This window comes from Siniperca chuatsi, linkage group LG19 (assembly GCF_020085105.1).
Source record: "Siniperca chuatsi isolate FFG_IHB_CAS linkage group LG19, ASM2008510v1, whole genome shotgun sequence".
NCBI classification, from domain to species: Eukaryota; Metazoa; Chordata; class Actinopteri; order Centrarchiformes; family Sinipercidae; genus Siniperca; species Siniperca chuatsi.
The window spans coordinates 18,866,963-18,887,036 of record NC_058060.1 but is presented as its reverse complement, the minus strand read 5'-3'; the positions used below and the strand labels follow the sequence as shown (position 1 = coordinate 18,887,036).

General features: G+C 40.6%; 2 protein-coding genes across 2 annotated transcripts in view; both read right to left on the bottom strand.

Annotated features, from left to right (window-relative positions):
• Positions 1–5,359, bottom strand: part of smarcd3b (SWI/SNF related, matrix associated, actin dependent regulator of chromatin, subfamily d, member 3b) — a 40,856-nt gene extending 35,497 nt beyond the window's left edge. The window contains exon 1 of the mRNA XM_044175865.1: positions 4,963–5,359. Coding sequence (XP_044031800.1) covers positions 4,963–4,974 — 12 coding nt within the window. The 5' untranslated portion in view covers positions 4,975–5,359. The remainder of the gene's footprint in view (positions 1–4,962) is intronic.
• Positions 5,360–6,975: 1,616 nt separating this feature from the next.
• On the bottom strand, positions 6,976–19,778 carry nfx1 (nuclear transcription factor, X-box binding 1). The gene is made up of 23 exons (XM_044177434.1): positions 19,518–19,778; positions 17,636–18,580; positions 17,056–17,217; positions 16,680–16,757; positions 16,385–16,490; positions 16,057–16,128; positions 15,771–15,910; positions 15,537–15,636; positions 15,218–15,435; positions 14,244–14,341; positions 14,132–14,162; positions 13,951–14,033; positions 12,833–12,941; positions 12,483–12,602; positions 12,322–12,401; positions 11,982–12,212; positions 11,415–11,488; positions 11,231–11,332; positions 10,776–10,913; positions 10,570–10,636; positions 7,899–8,044; positions 7,675–7,779; positions 6,976–7,465 (listed from the first exon to the last, which is right to left on the bottom strand). The coding sequence occupies exons 1-23, from the start codon at positions 19,534–19,536 to the stop codon at positions 7,390–7,392; spliced, it is 3,300 nt and encodes a 1,099-aa protein (XP_044033369.1). The 5' UTR covers positions 19,537–19,778; the 3' UTR covers positions 6,976–7,389.
• Positions 19,779–20,074: the final 296 nt, after the last annotated feature.

Genomic DNA, 20,074 nt, shown 5'->3' with positions numbered 1-20,074 from the left:
ATATTCAGGTATAGAAACAGGCAGGTTAAATGGTGTCTCTGAAGAGAAAAGGCTTTGTGTGTTATCATTAATGTGACTATTTTGTGTCTAAAATGATATATGATGATTTAAAAGCTATACTGAGAGAGGAGACTAAGTTCTTTGTTTTTGCAATGTAATGTTGTATGTAAGACGTTCCTCTCAAATGTTTCACCACTGCAACAGTGTTTTTGGTGTCTTCAGAGTCCATGTGTTCTGGGAATTTGCATGTGGATGACACAATAAACAACAACTACTTCTACTGCCACATATGTCACCTCACTGCAACAATTTCCAGGAGCTGCACAATAAATACAAACAAGAGACAACGACAAACAAGATGAAAGCCAAGTAAGGTAGCCATTTTAGCTCATTCCAGTCACTGAACAAAATTATAACCACCTTTTCAGTTCCTTAAAACAACTTCACACACAAATGTTATGGTATAAAGGACAATATAAAACCAAATAAAATCCACTTTCAGTTTCATGAACAACCACATAAATGTTCATATTCCTCAATCCCAAGGTTAGGTACCTGTTCCAACATGTGAATATTGAATTTCTGATCTTCCCTGTGTATACAGTGATCTCTTTGATTTTGTAAGTGGTAAGAAACACACACAAGAGCTGAAACAATTAGCCCGCAATCAATTAGTCAATCAACGGAAAATTTATCTGCAACCATTTTGTTAATCAAGCTTCCTAAATGTGAGGATTTGCTGCTTTTCTTTTGTTTTATGTGATAGTACATTTATTATCTTTAGGTTTTGGCCTGATGATCAGATAAAACAAGCAATCTGAAGACTTCACCTTGGGCTTGGGGAAATTGTGATGGGCATTTTTCATTATTTTCTGGCTGATTAACTGAGAAAATCATCAGCAGATGAATCAATAATGACAATAATTGTCGTTTGCAGCCCTAAAACATATTGCATGGGCATGTGTTTCAGGGAAAACCAATAATACACACATTCATTAAAGCCTGATACAGATTAGAAAAGAAAAAAATCATTTTGTTGTGCACCTTTTTAGAAATTATCAAAAGTCTTTGCAGCTGGAAGCGAAGGTGCATTTATTGGTGCCAGCTCTGACATCAACATACACACGAATACAACATTGCTGCATGTGTTATATTGGGTTTCACTGACTCTCTCCAGCAGAGTATGGTGCAGTATTGAGCGTTAAAATCTAAATGGGTCAACCAGCCACTCTGTGAACTGTAGCACCATTAGGACCCAGACAGTTTGTCTCAGAGTCGAGCGTAAAATCTCATTAGACAGCTAACTCTACATTATGAATGGGAGTAATATGCAACTGAAAAAAATAAAATAAAAACCCACAGCTAGTACGCTTTAGGTAAGATAACAGTGATTAAAAAACAGTTATAATCTGTTGGTAGGCAGAGAGGGCAACATGTTAATTAGGTTACAAAGCACTCGATTTAAAACCATAAAAATCTATAATCTCACTGTGGAAATGACACAACGGAGGTTCAGAGGGCTGAGTGAAAGTGGTGTTTATAGGTCGGAAAATTGTATGAATTTCATCTTCAGTATTGCGGCTGTAAGTATACTGTACGTCTGTGTAAAATATGGCAAAGCTGCACCTCTATATGCACATGTTGCATTGTGTCAGTCAAATGCTGCATTGCTATACTGCAGTATTATAGATATTATAATGGTAGTAATGGTAAGAAATTATACTAAACTTTCATAATATTTAGTAGGGCTGCAACTAACTCATATTTTCATTATTGATGAACAACTGTAATCAATTATTATATGTTAAAGTGAAAAACGGCCATCACAGTTTCCCAAACCTAAAGAATATGTCTTCAGGTTGCTTGTTTTGTCCAACAAACTGTCCGAAACTCAAAGATATTTAATTTAATATCATATAAGATAAGAAGAAAAGCAGCAAATCGTTTTTTCATGGTATTTTTGCCATGAAAAGGGTATTTAAACGATTATTCGATTATCAGAATTGCTGCTGATCGACCATTCATTTAATCGCTAATCGTTTCAGAAATAAATTGTTTTCCTAAGTTTTCCTGTAAGCTCATTTGTTTCCGGGGTAACAAACAGCCATGAGAGCCAGCACATTCCTCACCAGCCAAAAAAGGAAGTGCTCCATTGTCCATTTATCCCTGCAAATACCACAAAACACAAAGCTAGGGAACGTTTAATTGGGTGACCTACCATTTAGGAAACGGAGCCAAATATGTACTTCCAGTCAGTCTGATGAATCTCACAGAAACAGTGTGAAAAAGATAAAGATTGACAAACTTATGAGAAACTCTGGAGCCGAAACCGTACACTCAGTGAAACATTGATTGACCTTGATGAGTCTCCCAAACTAAATTTCAAACATGACTGAACAGAGTGACTGGGGTGTATGTGTGTGTGTGAAGGGAGTGAGGGGGGGTTCCTGTGCGGCTTTCCTTAAAAAGCCAGGTCAAGCATTCAGCAGACTGTAAAAGGAGCTGATCCTCTGATCCTCTATCAGACCTCAGGAGCTGTGACGGCACCTTGCATACTGATGGGACTGTTCTCCTTTTCTTTATACCGAAGGGAATATCTTTGCCAGCAGCTGGGTCAGGGAAGACTGCAGTTAGAAATTATTTTAGTCCTATTTTTTCATAGAGAGAGCGTGCCTGTACCGCTGACTGGGATAAACCACTTCTACAGCAAACATTAAGTTGAAAAAACATCTCAGTATTCATGCCACAATTTCAAAGAAATCACAAAATAACTCAAGTGTAGAGCAGCTCAAAATCTTCTTATACACAATATAATGCAAAGTAAAACTGAACAAAGAGAAAAGGCAGAAGAGGTAGGACATTCTTGCACCACTGCATGGAAATTTAATGTATAACCTATCTGGAAAAAGCCTTTACACACAGATAAAATGAATGGAATGACTTCTGAGGGACTAAATCTATGGAAAACCAACACAAAGGCAGCAATTTCCTAAAATAAAAGTGGTTATGCAATATTCTTTGTTGACTAATTGCACCCAAATGCCTGCGTTGTTTTTTTTATAGGAGAGCGTCAAACTGAAGTACATGTGATGGTGCTCTTTGAAATCAGCAAGGAGCTGAGTCACCAAGTCCTCCATAACTCAACAGTACATAAACACTCTGTACATGAAACCAGAGCAGGGAAGATACACAGAGAGAGGCTGAAATCTGAGGAAAAACCTTTAAAATGTGCAATGAATTCAGTGACAACACGTTTGCAGTTATTATAAGAGCATGAATGCCTCGTAAAAAAAACAAAACACATGTTGACTAAAAGTTTTCAGCCTTCTCAAGCTTCTCTAAGGTTTTAGTTTTAGTTTTACTGACTTGCACTCATCCACACTGTGGGAGCAAGAATGAGATGATGGTAAACTGAAGTATAAAAACAACACTTTTTGGTTTTAAGAGGGACTATTTCTTGGTCACTGCACCCAGCCAGGCTAGCTATTTCCTCGTTTCCTGTCTTTTTGTTAAGCTAGCTAAGCTAACCGGTTTTTAGCTGTCGCTTCATAGTTAGCGTAGACATTAAAGTGGTATCACAGCTTTTTTGACTGGTTATAAAGCCTTACTGCCCATATAGAGAATCCACTAAACTCTTGCTGAGCGTAAAATGAGATTATCGATAGCACTCTCATGTCTGCATGCTAAATGTGAAGCTACAGCTAGCAGCCGGTTAGCTTAACTTAGCTTAAAGACTAGAAGCAGGTGGAAACAGCTAGCCTGGCCGGGCGCATTGACCAAGAAATAATATGGCACATAACCACATAGCAACATAAAGTGTTGTTTTTACAAGTAGTGTTTGTACAGATTAAACAAATGAGATAAGGTGTTAGCATAGACTGTATAAAGAAGATTTAGCTAGAGGTTAGCTACGCTAGCTAGTCCCCGTTTTCTATCTTAAGGCTAAACTATGCTAGCTGGTTGCTAGCTGTAGCTTCACATTTAATGTACAAACATGACAGAGGCATCAATCTTCTCATCTAACTCTCACAAATTTAGATATATTTAGGTGTATGACAAAAAGTCGAACTATTCCTTTGATAAGGAGTTTACTGGCGTCTCTGTGTGGCTCTATAAACAGTCAAACAGAAGTGAATATATTGCAGGCTTCAGCTGGAATATAGAAATTAGATTTTCCTTTGGATCAGCAAAATTAGACCTGGCTTTAACTGTACACCCCAAATTCCTCTCCTGCTGCTGTGTGCACGCACAGCCCGCCAGCAGATTGACACAGTGAAACTGAAACTTTTCCTGCAAGAATCCAAAACACACTTGCAGGCTTGTGGGGGCACCAGCAGCCCAACATGAAGCACCATTATAGTGCTGTGGAGGGGGAGGGGAGGGGGCTGGATTAAAGGCATGCGTAAACAGGTAAGAGGATGGTCTGCACACTCGGCAGGGCTTCACCGTGCACCCCCGATTTACTCCTCAAGTGTCTGTTTCCCACACAAGGAGTCAAGGTTAACAAGCCGCGCTGGTGTCTGCGTCGGCTGGAAAACGGGGAGGGGTGGGAGGTGGAGGGGTGAGGTGCTGCAACTACACAGTGCGCTGTGTGATGATGCAGCCAGCTACTGTAGCCTACAGTCACCTTAAATATCCCCAACCACATCCCACTCCCTGCTCTGCATCTACCACATTGTGCACCATGCGACTGAACGCCTCGGAATAAGCCTAAATACACCATGAGGTGGAAATTAATCCTTTTTTTTTCTCTTCTTCTCCACCACATGCACAATAAATTACAGCTAGACGAGGAAAAAACTCCGGTGCGCACTAATCCGGCTGGCAAAGCGCCTACAGGATAAAGAAAAAATATATAAAGACTAGTTTTAATGGTGGATGCGGATACTGAGCAGCGAGGCAAAGTGATGTGGAATAAAACAAATATGCTAATGTATCACAAGGTAGCATAAGCATCCATACCTTTCTCTCCATCACTATGCGCTTTTTTTAGGCTACTGAACAGCAGCAACTGTAGATGTGTCTCTGTGGAGATGTCCGGTCCGGCGCGGAGCTTCCCTTCACTCCTCAACTTCCTCTCGGCTTTCAGACAGCAGCGTCTCCCTATCACTTCCCCATTACTGGACAGCTAGGAGACTTATTAGCACTGGCCTGTGAGACGCCGAGCCGGGGATGGAGCCAGAGCCAGGATTGGTGAAGCCTTGTTCGGCAGGGAGCAGGAGCGCAGGCGCGGTCTCTGCCGGAGAGTCGCTATAATGAAAAATCACCAGTGGCAGGGAGTGTCATCAAATTATCCTCATGAGCGGGCTTTTAGGGGGGCTACCGTCCGATGGACGACTGAACAAAAGGAGTGTGAAATAATGACTACAGGTTATTCTCCGTTTGTAGTTACACGTGCACTGCAAGAATAAAGGCTGGCTTCAGTGATGCACTGAATGAAACCTGTTTACTGCTGCAGCAGCAGCTCCCTAACCACAGAGCAGTAGCACTTTCTACTAAGGCACCCTTTATATCAAGGGTTTGTAAGTTGTCACTATAAACCCATTAATTAATAATTTACCGATGCTTTGTAGAGCTCTTATAAGCCATTATTAAGAACAACTTTTGGTTGCCAGTTGTGAAAAAAATCCCCTTTGTCACTTACCTTCTGGAAAAGAGCGATCTATTTGCGGATTACCAACATTTATAACTTTGTTGTCCAGCTAGCTATATGTTTAAGCTTGCTTATATTTGTTTAGCTGTTTGTATCTGTACTGTCCTGTAAATTTAAGTTTATTGAGTCAAATTCCTTGTGAGTGTCTAAATACTTATGACCAAATCCAGCTAAAGGGATTTTACACAACCTGGCAACCCAAAATCTGTTCCTATTAATGGCTTATAAGTCATCTATAAAGCATGAGTAAATGATATATTAACCATTAATGAAGCCATTAGTTAAGACCCTTTATAAAGCATGCCTGATCAGATAGTGGTATCTAAAGAGGAATATGACATTGGGGATTTGGGACTGCTGCAGAAATATATAGATAACATGAGACAATCTCGTATTATTAAGCATGGTAAGTTATTATCAACATTTAAAGGAAATTTTAAAGACTGTTCTACAAAATATGAGGTATTATATGAGAAACATACTATTTTACTTTCTTTTTATAGCATGAAAAATGGTGTCTTTTAACCACAACAAAATAAGAGCAACTTAATTTAGGCCATACAGGAAATATGTCACTTCTAGGTGAACTTAAAGACATCCAGTTCCTATGCATATGTTTCTTGAATGAGGTATGAAAACTGCACAAAAGAAAAACAAAGGAAAGAACAGGCTCTACTTGTTGCCTTTATATTAGTCAGCCCAAAATGTCTGTGTGGACTGTTTAATAGTTTAATGAAAAGGAAAAAAGTGCTCACGTTGTGTGTGAATACAAACTGCACATCTGGAAGTGTCAAGTACGTGCGGGACAGTCTGCTATTTCAGGATATTTGTGACTCAAAACTGAGTCAGCATCTAAACTCTTTTAACCTCTCAGGCTGCAGAGGTGAGGCTGAAATGGTCCGCTAGAGGACGGGTTCAAAACTGTCAAGCTGGCCGACATGCACCCTGTTTAAGTGTCCTTGAACAAGACATGCATCCCTATCAGGTTCAGAGAGAGACCGGCCCCCAAATTCCTTAAAGGTTTTACCAAGGAAGAGTTTTCAGAAAGTGCAGCACAACATCTGGGTCATAGCCGTGTTTCAAACAAAGCTTTCTTTCCGCAGTGCAGCCCACTCCTACCCACCCACAGACTCAATCAGCAGAGGTTTACTACTGAAGCCTTGGCTCAACACCAGCAGAAAGAACAAACGATATCCCGTCGCTGAAACATTTCTTCTGGCACACTGTTTGAGAATCTTAAACTAGATTTGAAGAACTACTACTGTTGAGATATGAGCTATCTTTATGAGGAATGATTGGCTATTGAAGCTGATGCATTAAAGTCATATCAACAATTGTGTCCTTTAATTGAGGAAGAATTCACTTTTTATTAAGTTGGGTTCGATGAGGGACTGGTTGCATACAAAGGAGGCAAAGAAAACATTCAGGAGCTTTTCAAAATGATCCATCTTCAGAATCTGTGCAAGCAACTTTAATATCTAAATTAAAAGGGGAACGCTTGACTCAGCACTCATTCAATTCTTCCTCCTAGATATATCAAGTGTGGGTGTTCCCAGGAGGTGATCACATCTTAAGAGGTATTTCCAAACATGATTTAATTTGATTATGAAGCCAGAGGAATTCCCATTGATCTTTGATGAACACAAATGAAAAAGGTTATTCTGGCTTTTTGGCAGATGTTGACTGATGAGTTTATGAGTAGATCCTGAGGTTTCCTCTTTTTTTTTGGCCTCATTTTAGTCCTGGACATCAAAATAATCTATCACAGGCTCTTCCTTAACCACCTTCGACCAGGTGCTTCCACTGGCGGGCCTAGGAGGAGAACAGAGACAAAAGGTGAGTCAAAAGCAAGCAGTAAAATCTGAAACAAGAACAATAAGGACAAACAGCCACATAGGATAAAAAGTTGATAATTCAATGTGATGTTTAAGGACACTTCTGTGACATTTGGCTATTGTGGGGATCAAATTTGTGCCCCTCCAGTTACAGAACAGTCTCTTTAACCACAGAAGGAGACTTACTTGCTGCTGTGCTGTTTGATATGAGCGATGGGAGGAGGGGCCCTCGTAGCCGTCTCTCGCTCTATCAGTGATGTGAGCGTTGAGTTTGGGCAGGCCGACTTCCCCCTGAGAATAAGCACACATCTCAAAATCCACAATCAACACTTTTATTTGTCATGAAGGCATCCAGGCTGTGCGCATTTGCAAACATATTCATGTATGTTACTGTTTGAATGAAGGCTTACTTTTGGGCTGTGATGACCACGTTGCGTTTGGGCTCACTGTCGTAGCTCACGCTTTCCACGGCGTAGACCTCGGCCAGCTCGTGGATGGTCTTCCGGTGTTCTCTGTTCATGGGTGGGAAACGGTGGCTCCTCTTTGACTGTTTTCCCTGCAGACATGAGTAATGCATGTCCATTAGGGATTTATACCAAGAAGCAATTCTAATACCAAAGCAACAGATGTCATGTTAAAGATGTAGCTCTTATGGCCTTTGCATCAGCATGTTTTGTTATATTTCTTATCACTCAACAACATCTAAAATTTATTTTTGAATGATTTGGGAGGACCACTGGAACCACTGGATGCAACACAAATCTGTGGGGTCGCAAGATGATTAACACAGGAAAGTAAAAAAAAAAACAAACAAAAAAAAAAACAACAACATTTCTGCTGCACAAAATCTGTTTTTTTTCCCCAGACTCACAAATTGTTGCTCTTTCCTTGTGAATTACAAGATCATTTTACCCTTTCAACCTCTAAAAAGTATTCAAATGAATAAATAAATCTGAATAATCACCCTCTCTTTGAACTGAAAACAACAGCATTGCTTCATTTTAAGGGGTCACAAGCCAGAAAGGTTGAGAACGACCGCTGTTAGCAATGTTAGCATCTTGCTCTTCTGTCTCTTTCCTCCAGACTACATACACAGGTGCAAATGCTGGACTCAAATGCATACCAATTACAACACATAAAAAAGTTTGTATCAATATGAGCCTTTTCAGTGACTTCCAATTCCAACTTTGTGGCAACAGTTTGTGTTTGTCCCTTTCCTGTTCCAACATGACAATGTCCCTTGCACAAAGCCTGCTCCATAAAGAAGTGGTTTTCCCATTCTGGTGTGGAAGAATTTGACTGGCCTGCACAGAGCCCTCACCTCAACCCCATCCAACACCTTTGGGATAAACTGGAACGCAGACTGTGAGCCAGACCTTATCGCCCAGCATCAGTGCCCGACCGCATTAATGCTCTTGTGGTAACAAATCCCTGAAGCCTGGTTCCAAAATCTGGTTGTAAGCCTTCCCAGAAGATTGGAGGCTGTTCTAGCAACAGATTAAAGCCCAAGGGTTTGATATGAGACGTCAATCACATCACAATCACATGTAATGTGTGGGTCTCCACATACTTTTGGGCATGTAGTGTATGTGTGGCGTTTTTTTTCACTAAGCATGTACGACCAGACTTTTTATAGTAGTGTACTACACATGGAGGGGTTGGGAAAACAACAACTGGCATAAAATTGGTCCACTTTCTCTGCCAGAAGCTAGTTAAGAAAGTATTACAGCAACATTTCAAAATTTAATTAAGATTTAATAACGTCAGTTTTGGGAAAGTAGAAGCCAACACAATAACATCAAGAGTAGAAAACGAAGTGAGTAAAGGCAGCAAATTTAAGACACGAGAAAATATGATAAAACCTTTCATAAGCAGACTGCAAGGCAGAAAAGCTTTGTCCCCGTGATTCATTGTTCCAAAAAGAGATTCAGCTGGCGATAAACATTTGGCAAAGAAACCAAAGCCACAGTGACCTTGACGGCCTCACTCCTGATAGCTTCAATGCATCGAACAAAGCTGAAAAAAGAACATGGAGGCTATTTTTCTTACTGCCCCATGAGGTACCTACTAATTTAGTCTGGCTTAGAAACAGTTACTAAAGAGGCTTTGCCGTCCTGTCAGAAATCTACAAGCAGCCACAGCTGGTTCCTTCTTGGAGGTCCACTGGAGAATTGACCAAGCTCAAAAATAGCTGAATATACAACAACTGGGTCAAAAAATAACATAAAAATTAGTTAGGTGTAGTTTTAGTTACCTAAACTGACACTAGTCCTAAGCAGCCCATGCGCCCAAGTGTTTATAACAGGGGCAAACAGGTAACCTTTGTGATGAGAACAGTAATAGATCATAAATTAACTTTGATCTGAATAGAGAGGTCTTGAAACTGAGGTAATGTATTGTTAAGACAGATGTAACGGTTTTATTTTATCAATCATCTGTAGAGTTTAACATTCTGTCTTTCTGGCAAATTTTCTTCCCTAAAAGTGAACAACAAAAATCACTGGGATGCATCTGGACTCCATGGTGTCTACCAGGAATGCATTTAAAGGGTAACCTATTATAGAAAATGATGCAGCACATCCTTAAAACAGCATATACGAACTGCTGCCCTCAGGTACGTGGTACTGGGTGCTGCAGCTTTACACAAATTGTGAAGTTTATTACTATCTTTGTGCATCTTGTTGTGTTAGGAGCTCATTTTGACTTGTGATTTGCTTTACTTGATGGTGCACCTGCTGTTCCAACTCTGCCTCACAGTGCATGCAATGAATTTCTTTGAGGACAATAAAGATATTGTCATCAACTAGGTATTAGTGATGTTGCATTACCTTGAGTACATAACTGACAGCTGACAGAAACGTTGCCATTATGTAAATATAAAATCAGTAAGATGTTTCAGTATTGAAATGTTCAGCACAGATGGTTATCAACGTGCAAGATTAAACATTTTATCAGTTTTTCTTCAGTCACTGCTGCCCAGGAGCAGTTGGCTCCCAACACAGCCACCAGAGGGAGCACCACATCACACCCAAACTGTCAGGACCGCCATACTGGCACAAGAAATTCGTCGTATCATCTTACCTTATTAGCAAGCTCAACAAGATTCCTGATCTCCTCTTCTACCTCTGTGACAAATTTCAGGTCTTTTCTGAAAGAGAGGAAGAGTAGAGAGGCGTGTGGGAGGTTTTAGATGGATCATCTGTATTTGTTGGCTGTGGGAACAAACTGCACAGACAACATTAACAAAATGTGGTAAAAAACGACCAGATTGTAATTGTAGGACAGACCTGGCATCCTCTTTGAGGCTGTCGCTGTATACAGAGCTGGAGCGGACGCCGAAGGGGTCAGAAGATGAGTCTATCTGCAACGCCTCCGCCAAACGCCTGTTTCTCTCCAAAGTAGCACACTCTTGGTCACATTCAAGCCTGTGAAAACAAACATGTAGGCAGATTTTACATCAAATCTTTAAGATTGATGCGAATCACACCTCATTTGTTTCAACTTGCTGTACTAAAAACGTTCTTATTAAATGCATCCATTGGATTGATTTAAATATTGATGCACAAACAACAAATCATCATTCATAGTGAACAGGAAATTCATTTCTGTGCAGAAGAACATTTAAATAATTTTTCATTATTGATTAAAAGGAACTGCATTGTGCCAGGCCTCGCAACACCTCTTAACTGTGCTAAAATCACAGCAATGGACGAAGGACAATCAATTTCATTCATTACTCCACCTGGACTGTTTCAGCTCCTTCTTAGTGAGGAACGGGCCGATGTCCATAGAGTCACCGAGCTGCATGTCAGACAGTTTACTGGCCATGGCGATAGCTGCATACCTGCAGTACAGAGATTGAAGGACGTTGCAACCACTTCATATTCAAAATTCAAATAGCTGAATACAGAAACAGTTTAACTGACCTCTGATATGAACTGGCTGCCTCTGTGCAGACTACTGTTTCCTTTCTTCGACCACAATCACACTGTACAGCTACCTGTGAAAAGCATGAAGAATTAGACTACACTGCTAGTGTAAAACATATGAAGGGCTAGACTTCAGTCTGGTGCAAAAGGTTTTTATAAGCAGACAAATACGTTGCTTTTTTTGAAAGATTGATGCAGCATGTGTGAGGAATTCCTGCAGCTGTGAAAGGTCTTTTTGTTTGTTGAGCTCTCGAGTTTGGAGGACTGCCACTAAAATGGTATTATTTCATCCAAGTTAACTATTTATGACAGCTACACAATATTACAGCAGATTTCATCAACAGCTGGTAGCCCAGAATGAACAGAAATAATACACAGCTGGACTGTTGAACATAACCCTTAATAATAATAATAATAATAATAATAATAATAATAATAATAATAATAATTAGGAGATGGGACACATTTATTAGACTAAAAAACATTTTTCATCAAGGTATTAAGTTATTACAATAAGGAGAAGCTCATGTAAGTCCAGCTGCTCTCAGTGGCAGTGTGTTGTACCTTGGCAGCGCAGGTGGTGCGTGGGCAGCTGCCACCCTTATGACAGGGAGCGGCGCACGTGTGGCCGCAGTCTGGACGAGGCAGCGTGCAGGGCTGCTGGCAGCTGCCTTCTGCCAAACACTCGCCCCGGTGGCAGATCCGTCTACAGCGGTGCATTTCACATGGCAGCGTGTTATTACATGTCAGGCCACAGGAAATGTCTTGCAGATGACATGGGATGTTGCTGCGTTGCTGTGGGCCCGAAGAAAAGAGTGTCACTTTAATCACAGGAATAAAAAAATAAAAAAAACAAAGTAACAGAAAACGAGTTATGCATAATTGTGAGTTCAGGGGAAGTTACCTCGTGCTTTCCCATGCACCATTTCTGAGTGAGGTATGTGCAAGGTGGGCACTTCTCTTCACTGTGGCAGTTGTGAAACACTAAATGAGAGATAAATGTTAGGAGAACATTCTCATTTACAGTTTATAACTGCAGTGTGAACATTTACTGTTTTATCTCACCTGGGTGGTCGCACTCGTGTCTTCTTGTACACATGTTTTTGCACTCTGGTGGCTTTGTGCCACAGGGGATGGGCGGGTACAAGACAGTGAGCCCGCAGTGACACGTCAGCTCATCGAAACCTACAAACAGAAGGAATCATGACACCACATAGGGTATAAACTGTGTAGCAGAATTATGGCACATTAATGCCAAACATAATACCACAAAGGAAAAAAAACGACACAAAGATGATGTAAAAACCTCAGATTAGTTTGGTTTTTTGGAATGGCAGAATAACTATGTGGTATTTCTGAGACCTGGCTCATAAATATAGCACTGTTGGACCAAAGAAAATAACTGCAGGACTCACTGGACTGCCAGCAGGGCTCACAGTTTCCACGGTGACAAGGATCCTGGCAGCGGTGGAGGCCACAGTTGAGCTTGTAGCCGCAGATCAGGGGGCACTTATGCTCCACATTCTGGACGAACAGACAGAAACCAGTGACACCACCTCCTATAGTCTAGCGTCGTCCCAATAACCTTTTATTACAATTTTGATTAATTGTAAGAGCTTGAATTCAATATAAAAATACTTTTATCAGATATGTACTGCAAGCTGCGCCACCTCCACATGTGAATAAGTGGAATAATTTTAAAAGAACAGTTTGGAATAGGCAGAGCCGCAGTCTGGCTCTTGTCAGTGGACCATAGGAGTTAATGCAAAAATTAAACAAAGCTGCAGTCTAATTACACTGCTTGACAAAATATAAAAGCTATTTCAATTACATAGCAAGTTTCTCTTTTACATGATTTATAGTATAAGAAACCAGGTAGGGCTGAACGATATGCCAAAAAAAAAAAAAAAAAAAATCATATTGTGATTATTTTGACAGATACTACGATGAGCCACACCTTTAGTGGAAATGGCAATTTTTGCATTTCATTTTCACTGGGGAAAAAAAAATAAATCTAAAAATGACGATGACGTGATTTTTGCTGGGGTCTATACCAAACAAGCATGTTCCCTTATGAACAAAAGCTAAAACAAATTGTCCTATTTCCACATTACATAATGTTGTAGTATTGTGACTGGTGTTGGTATATAATTCAGACCGTCACTACCTAGACTCTGTGTCTAGGTTGCATGAAAAACTCACATAAAAATTATGATTTTAAGACCTCTATTTAAGCTGCAAAACTGCTAAATGGCATTTGCCTTTATATCACTGTGCATTTTTACTCCAGTACTTAATTTATACATATTTGTCGGGTTAACTTGTCTACAGTGCTTATGGTACTACAGTGGTTTTGTGAAACAGTTTGAGTTCAGTTTGCCACATGTTCAGTCAAAGTCAAAATGTTGCTAACATTATAACACCAGCATTGTTTCAGCTCTTTTGCCACTTTTAACATCAATTTGTTTAATTCTACGTAGTGTTTGGGCAGTACAAACTACACAACACTGACACAGAGTCACTGAATACTCACCACACAACACAGCTCGCCACACTTGTGTCGGCCACAGGAGCGTTTCTTGTTGCAGCGCTTCTCACAAGTGAAGACAAGCTCATCTGGCATAGAAAGAGTCAGAAGTGAAATCGGTACAGGTACGTAGGTAGGTGGTGATCTCACATTTGTTTAATTTCTTCTGAATTTGCTTAAATCTCACCCTCTTTTTGGATGGTTGCACATGGGACCTCCTGAAAAACAAAAGGTCTGTTTTAATTCTTTGGTATTATAAATAAACAGTAGACAAATGCTCTATTGCCGTTTGTGCCTACCTTAGTCTTGGAGCCACATCTACATCTGACAGTAGAGGTCAGGGAGCAGGGCCCGCAGCTGCCCTCATGGCACAAGTTCTCACACAGATGGATGGTGTCTGAAATAACACAAGTTCATTCATTCAGTCCTGACAAACTGTGAGAACAATGCCTGCTAGCTCAACATAATGCACATCCTGTCTGAACACACAAAATAAAAACAGTTTCATTGTCTCGGGAAAAGAAAAGAGACATAAAATGGTGGAGGACAAATAAAAGATATGTTACATAAGATACAATTCTTAAGGAACTGATTTAGCTTTTGTTTATTTAACATTACATATTCATACAACAAGTTACAGGAATCAAGACATCCGGGAGTCATGCCGAACATCAGAAACACATTTATTCCATCATATAGTAACACAAGAAGTTGTGAAAAAGAACAACCTCAGGATATGCAAGCAAATATAAAAACCTAACACTTAACAAGGTCTTTAAATTTGCACAGATAAAGCCTGACATCATGACGTTTGATGGTTTCTCTTTGAATTCTCCATGCCTTTCTTAACCATTTGAAATGCTTTGTGGATTTCAGTAAGTAAAACTGAAAAGATTAGATCATACTCATTCAAAATCATTTCATTAACATGTAATTTTATTAAACAAAGAACTAAACAAGATAGTTTTGAATAGAGAACTTGTTGTACCCAAATACACCTTATGAGTGGTTTTGCTTGTAGAAATTCTACACATTAAAAAACTGACCTGTCACATGTTTCATATCCTAGTCCTGGTCAGTTTTAGATCTTATATCAGGGTAGCTTCACATCCCACTTCACTTAACCTGTTACACTATGTTATGAGAACTTATTTGAGCTTCAGCAGGTTGTCAGAATCTAATGTCTGAGTCTGAGCATGTCGACAAAACATCTTTTGAAAAACACAAACCTGTATTTTTTCTAGTTAAGACACACTTTGTCCCTCTCCCTTACCGCTGGAGCCACAGGCCAGGGGTTTGTTGCACGTCTTTCCACAGGAGGGGATGGGATCAGAGCAGCTTCGCCGTTCAGAGTAGCCCAGTTCCAGGAGTTTGGTCAGTGGTGTCTGACTGCAGGGACACGTCTTCACCAAGCTGGGGGAGCGTGGGCACGGCTGGCACGGGCCGCGGTGGCACACCCGCTGGCACTGGTGAGCTTCACAGTTTAACATCCTGAAAGGAGGAAAGTGAGTGTCAGGCAGTGGTGGGAAGTGTCTAACTGAAATAAGAGCTTTATTATTAATGGCTGACGGTCACCATGAGTGCGGACTTACTTCCCACATATTTTTTGACAGGAGAAATGCCCTGAACCATCAAATCCTTCTTTATCTGTGCCACACAGGACTTTACGAGTGGTAACGCTACAGTAGCACACTAAAGAAAATAAAAACACAAAAAAACTATAATCAGTTGATTCTAAGACCAAGCTGCCAAGAAAAGACCACTCCAGGACAGATTTTTATGAGTCAGAACTTTGTACAGAGCTGTGCTATCAAAGTGAGACTCACCCTGCTGAACTTGCAGCTGGCAGGGTTGACATGCCCCACTGTGGCACACCTGGGCGCACGTGTGTTCAGCACAGTTGAGTAAGGCACCACACACCTTGTCACACTGGAACCCTGTACCCTGGCCACAGCGCATTGGTTGACTGCAAAGATATGGTTCTATCAATATCATGGTGTCAAAACCCCAGATAAAGATCTCTCTCTCTGGGTACCACATAAATACACAATGTCCAAAGATATATACAGAGGATACACAGAGACAGAGAGGCAAACATGAAATGTAGAGTACCTGGTCTTCAAACAGATACAGGATTTTGTTATAAAGGCAGGACATTGTGGACATGGTCCAGGGTGACACAAGCTGAAGAGAGACACAGAGTATTGTTTAACACACATACTATTCTGGAGAACTTTGGATTGATGACATTTAAAAGACACAGTAATATAAAAAACTAAAAAAAATCATGTGCAACTATTAAACAATAAATGCTAAACTTACTCATCTAATAATCAGCAACTTCACAATTCAGATTGTCCCTCACAGAGTTCAACACATTGTTTCCCTGAAAATACCTCAAAATTACAGAAGACACCATCAAAATACTGTTACAGCTCACATGTTACAGGGGTGGTTGCAGTCCACTCCGCTCCTTTTCTTCCCACACATGTCACCACAGCTGTGGGGAATCTCGCTGCGCTGCCACTCTGGGTTTGTCACTTTACCTGCCAAGCAAATGTGGAATTTAAAAAAAGGGTGATGACCTTGTTTCACCCACTTTAGGTCACAGACTTGATAGGTTATAGGAATCTATCTTAACCAGACCAAATTATACATTAAATAATTTAACCTGACAACAAATAGATTACTATTTATAATATGTATTTATTTGCATGAATGAAACAGTCACTCACCACAGAAGCAGGTGTAGGAGGTCGGCGGTTTCAGTGCAACATTCTGGCACGCCGGACAACGCCAACCTTCAGCTGAATCTGAAAAACAAATTTGTTTTAGTATAAATTCATGTTTTATATAAATAGAACAGCAGATATTCCCACTGGCCTCAAACTGCAACGTAACACAATAAACTGTTGATGCAGCAGAAAATTCAAAGCCTGAGAGCTGTGTTTTTTTTCGTTAACGGGGCCACAGCGACTAGGTATTGTCCATCTACACAACAGTATTATGCTGAGGTCTTGTTGTTTTGTGGCCTCACAGATAACCATATTGAGTGGAGTGTGGGTCAGTGCTGCTGATAGCAAACATCCAGATGTTGTTCAAGGGTTGTACCGTCTGCCTGAGAGGCCGGGGATCGAGCCCATTTCTTGATGCAGTTCAGATGGAAGACGTGAAAGCAACTCTGGCAGCTCCACACCGGGGCTATGAGCCGGATGATGTCACAGCAAACCATGCACTCGTACTTCTCCTCAGACAGCTGTTCAATTAGACACCCTGTGGAGGGAAGAGATCAAAGCGATTCAGAAAAATATCCTAAAGAACCCTTAGGCAGCTGTGTCAGAGAATTATGATGTCCCGACAAGCCCTGTTCAAAACCACAGAATATTATCAAAATGTTTCTTAAGATACCAAATAAATGCTTAGGGGAATATCAGGAAGTGGTTAAGTGGTTAATTATACAAGGTGTCATGTAAGCCTCCAAACAAATTTAATTTTGGATAATGAGCAAGTTAGGTAGATATAAAGACCTGCCAAATGATGGGAAATGTCTACTGTGGCTGGTAGATTTATAATGACGTCCTGTACTATTAAAACTATAGTGAAACAGTGAAAGCCATTGATGATATTTTTTCTAACTACCACTGACTCTTACGTTTCTATATAAGAGTTTACAGGGAGTTAAGAGTCCAACCTGTCTGCGTCTCCTTGCTCGCTGGCATCTTGTCCAACTTCCTCTGACCTGGCCTGTGGTTTTGCTGATGTGTTCTTCTCCCCCCTCTGGCCTGAAGGGGCATGCGTCGTCCTGAGCCTCCTCCATCTTTACAGGCAGGATCCTGAGACGATCTGTCATAGCCTGAGTCATCTTGGACACTGGCCCTCCTCTCTGAGCCTGTTTCCTCTTGAGATAGTGGTTTGGGTGGTTTGATTGGTCCTTGTCGTCGCTTTGGCTCAGTGTGTTTCCTCTGATGATCATCATGTTGAAAGTCTGGACCTGTCCTGCTCCTCTGAGTTCTTTCCCTGATGTCTGAAGGAGGGTTTTCACCTTTGGTGTTTTTTGACCTCTGACCCTCTACTGCAGTGTTGTTCTCCTTGAAGTGAGAACCCTTTTCATTTTGTGGACCTCTCCTCTGCTCCTGGCTAAACTTCCTGGGTTTTTTAGCCCAGGCATCCTGGTCTCCATTAGTTTGTTCCAAATTCCTGCCCACATCTTCTCGTCGCCAGCTGGGTCCATCAGGTCCATCCATGGGACGTGCCTCTGGGTGACCGCCCCCCACACCTCTGTTGTTACCACTGTACGGGCCAAAGTCACCTCCAGGTCTCTGCCACCAGGAGCTGGAGCCACCAAAATTCCCATTTACACTTCTATTCCCTTCTCTCCTCGCTCTACCTCTGCCTCTGCCTCGCATTCTGGCTCCATCCTCTCCTTGGTAGGGAGGATGTTGGTGCAATGCATAATATGAATTATCATGGCTAAATGGGGGGTTAAAGCCCTGATGAAAGTGTCCATATTGTTGCGAAGGATCATAACTATTACTATTTAGGTTTCTGTCATTGTTGTGTCTAGGCCGGCCTCTTCTGGATTTGTGCTGATACGGTTTTTGATGCGAGGCCTCATCTGGATTGAGGTCAGGTGGGTCTGCAGGGAGAAAAAGTGACAAGGGTTAAAAGCCTGAAGCTGTGTGTGTGTAATATAATTACAGTAAATATGTTTAATAGGAGGAATGACAACAACGACTCAGTAATTTTCATCACTGATTCACCTTTCAATTACTGAGTCTTGAATGACATGTCAAATATAATAACTAATCAAAAGCTACCAGAGCCCAAAATAGTGTTTGAAACTTACATACTACACCTAGTATGACCAACAGCAAAAAAATAAATAAAATAAAAAAACCCAAAACACACACTAACGTTATTTCTTTACTAATGGTATGAGAGGAGAAGAGCAATAAATTCATTATGTTGTATTTACTAGGCCTACTAAATAAATAAAATGATAAAATTATTAGCAATTATAAAAATCTGGACATATCTGTTAATGTATTCATAACTTTTCTGTCGATTTACTAAAGTTAAGGTTGCTCCTTTAAAAACTCCTCATATTCATATTATGTAGCTAGCTAGCTAGCTTCAACGCAATTTAGAGGATGTAATAATTGATACACAGATTTCATATGTAAAAACTGTTGTGCTACTACGAGCTAACAGGCTTTATGTTTAGCTCTTGGCACCGTGTCTCAGATCAGGTGTGATGTTGCCTTTCAAAGTTCACTGTCACATGTTGTCACGTCAGCCTCTCAGATGCAAGGCTAACGTTATCAACCCTTAGCAAGCCAAACGTGTATCACACATATAAAATCAGCTCGCTAATGTTAGCTTAAAGTTCATGTTAGCTAACGTTAGCTATGCAACAAAACTAGCTAACTTACCACATAAACGTTAACGAGCAAGTGTAAGTGGGCAGTCTAGCGTTACAGACAAATTCAGTTAAATTTTGATAGTTAGAAATTGTTTATGTATAGGCACAAGCTCACTGTGTGGTTAAATTATTTAGACAGCATGTTAGTTACCTGAGGAGCCCTCAGCCATTCAGTTAGCTAGAACTCTGGCTGTAGCTTCTCCCACGCCACAAGTTTGAGGACAACAGGCTGTTTTGTGAGAGATGACAAGCGTGTCCAGGTACGCGGCGACAATATCCACTCTTTTTCACCTGTGTTCTGGTTGTCAAACCTGAGATGAAGTCCCTTAAAACCGGCAAGAACCTCCTCCTTCAACTCACCTTATCTACACTAGCTTAAAACTAACAGAAGCTAAGTTAAGCAAGCGAGAATCAAGAGCGGAACTTCCGGTCGGTATTTTTAAAATAAAACGCAAATAATTACATGTCAACAGAATTCAAATGATTTAACCTACCAGAAAATACTTCCATCTGATAACATTATAGTTTTAAAACTATAGTTTGGATCATGAAGGAGCAAAACTAACAGCTACAATAATTATTAGTTATTGATCATTTGCTGAAGTCAGGGTCCCCTGGGTATAAAAAGACATTTGACAGACAATAATATTATAGAAAGACCACAAGGTGGTGCTCCATGTTTAGATTACTACACAGAGCCTATAGATG

Excerpts from the sequence above, each read along its gene's own strand:
- nfx1 (XM_044177434.1), bottom strand. Across the intron at positions 15,637-15,770 it reads CCAGCTGCAAGTTCAGCAGG|TGTGCTACTGTAGCGTTACC; the intron begins GTGAGTCTCACT and ends TATTTTCTTTAG. Across the intron at positions 12,942-13,950 it reads GTGGCGAGCTGTGTTGTGTG|AATGTGGAGCATAAGTGCCC; the intron begins GTGAGTATTCAG and ends CTGTTCGTCCAG.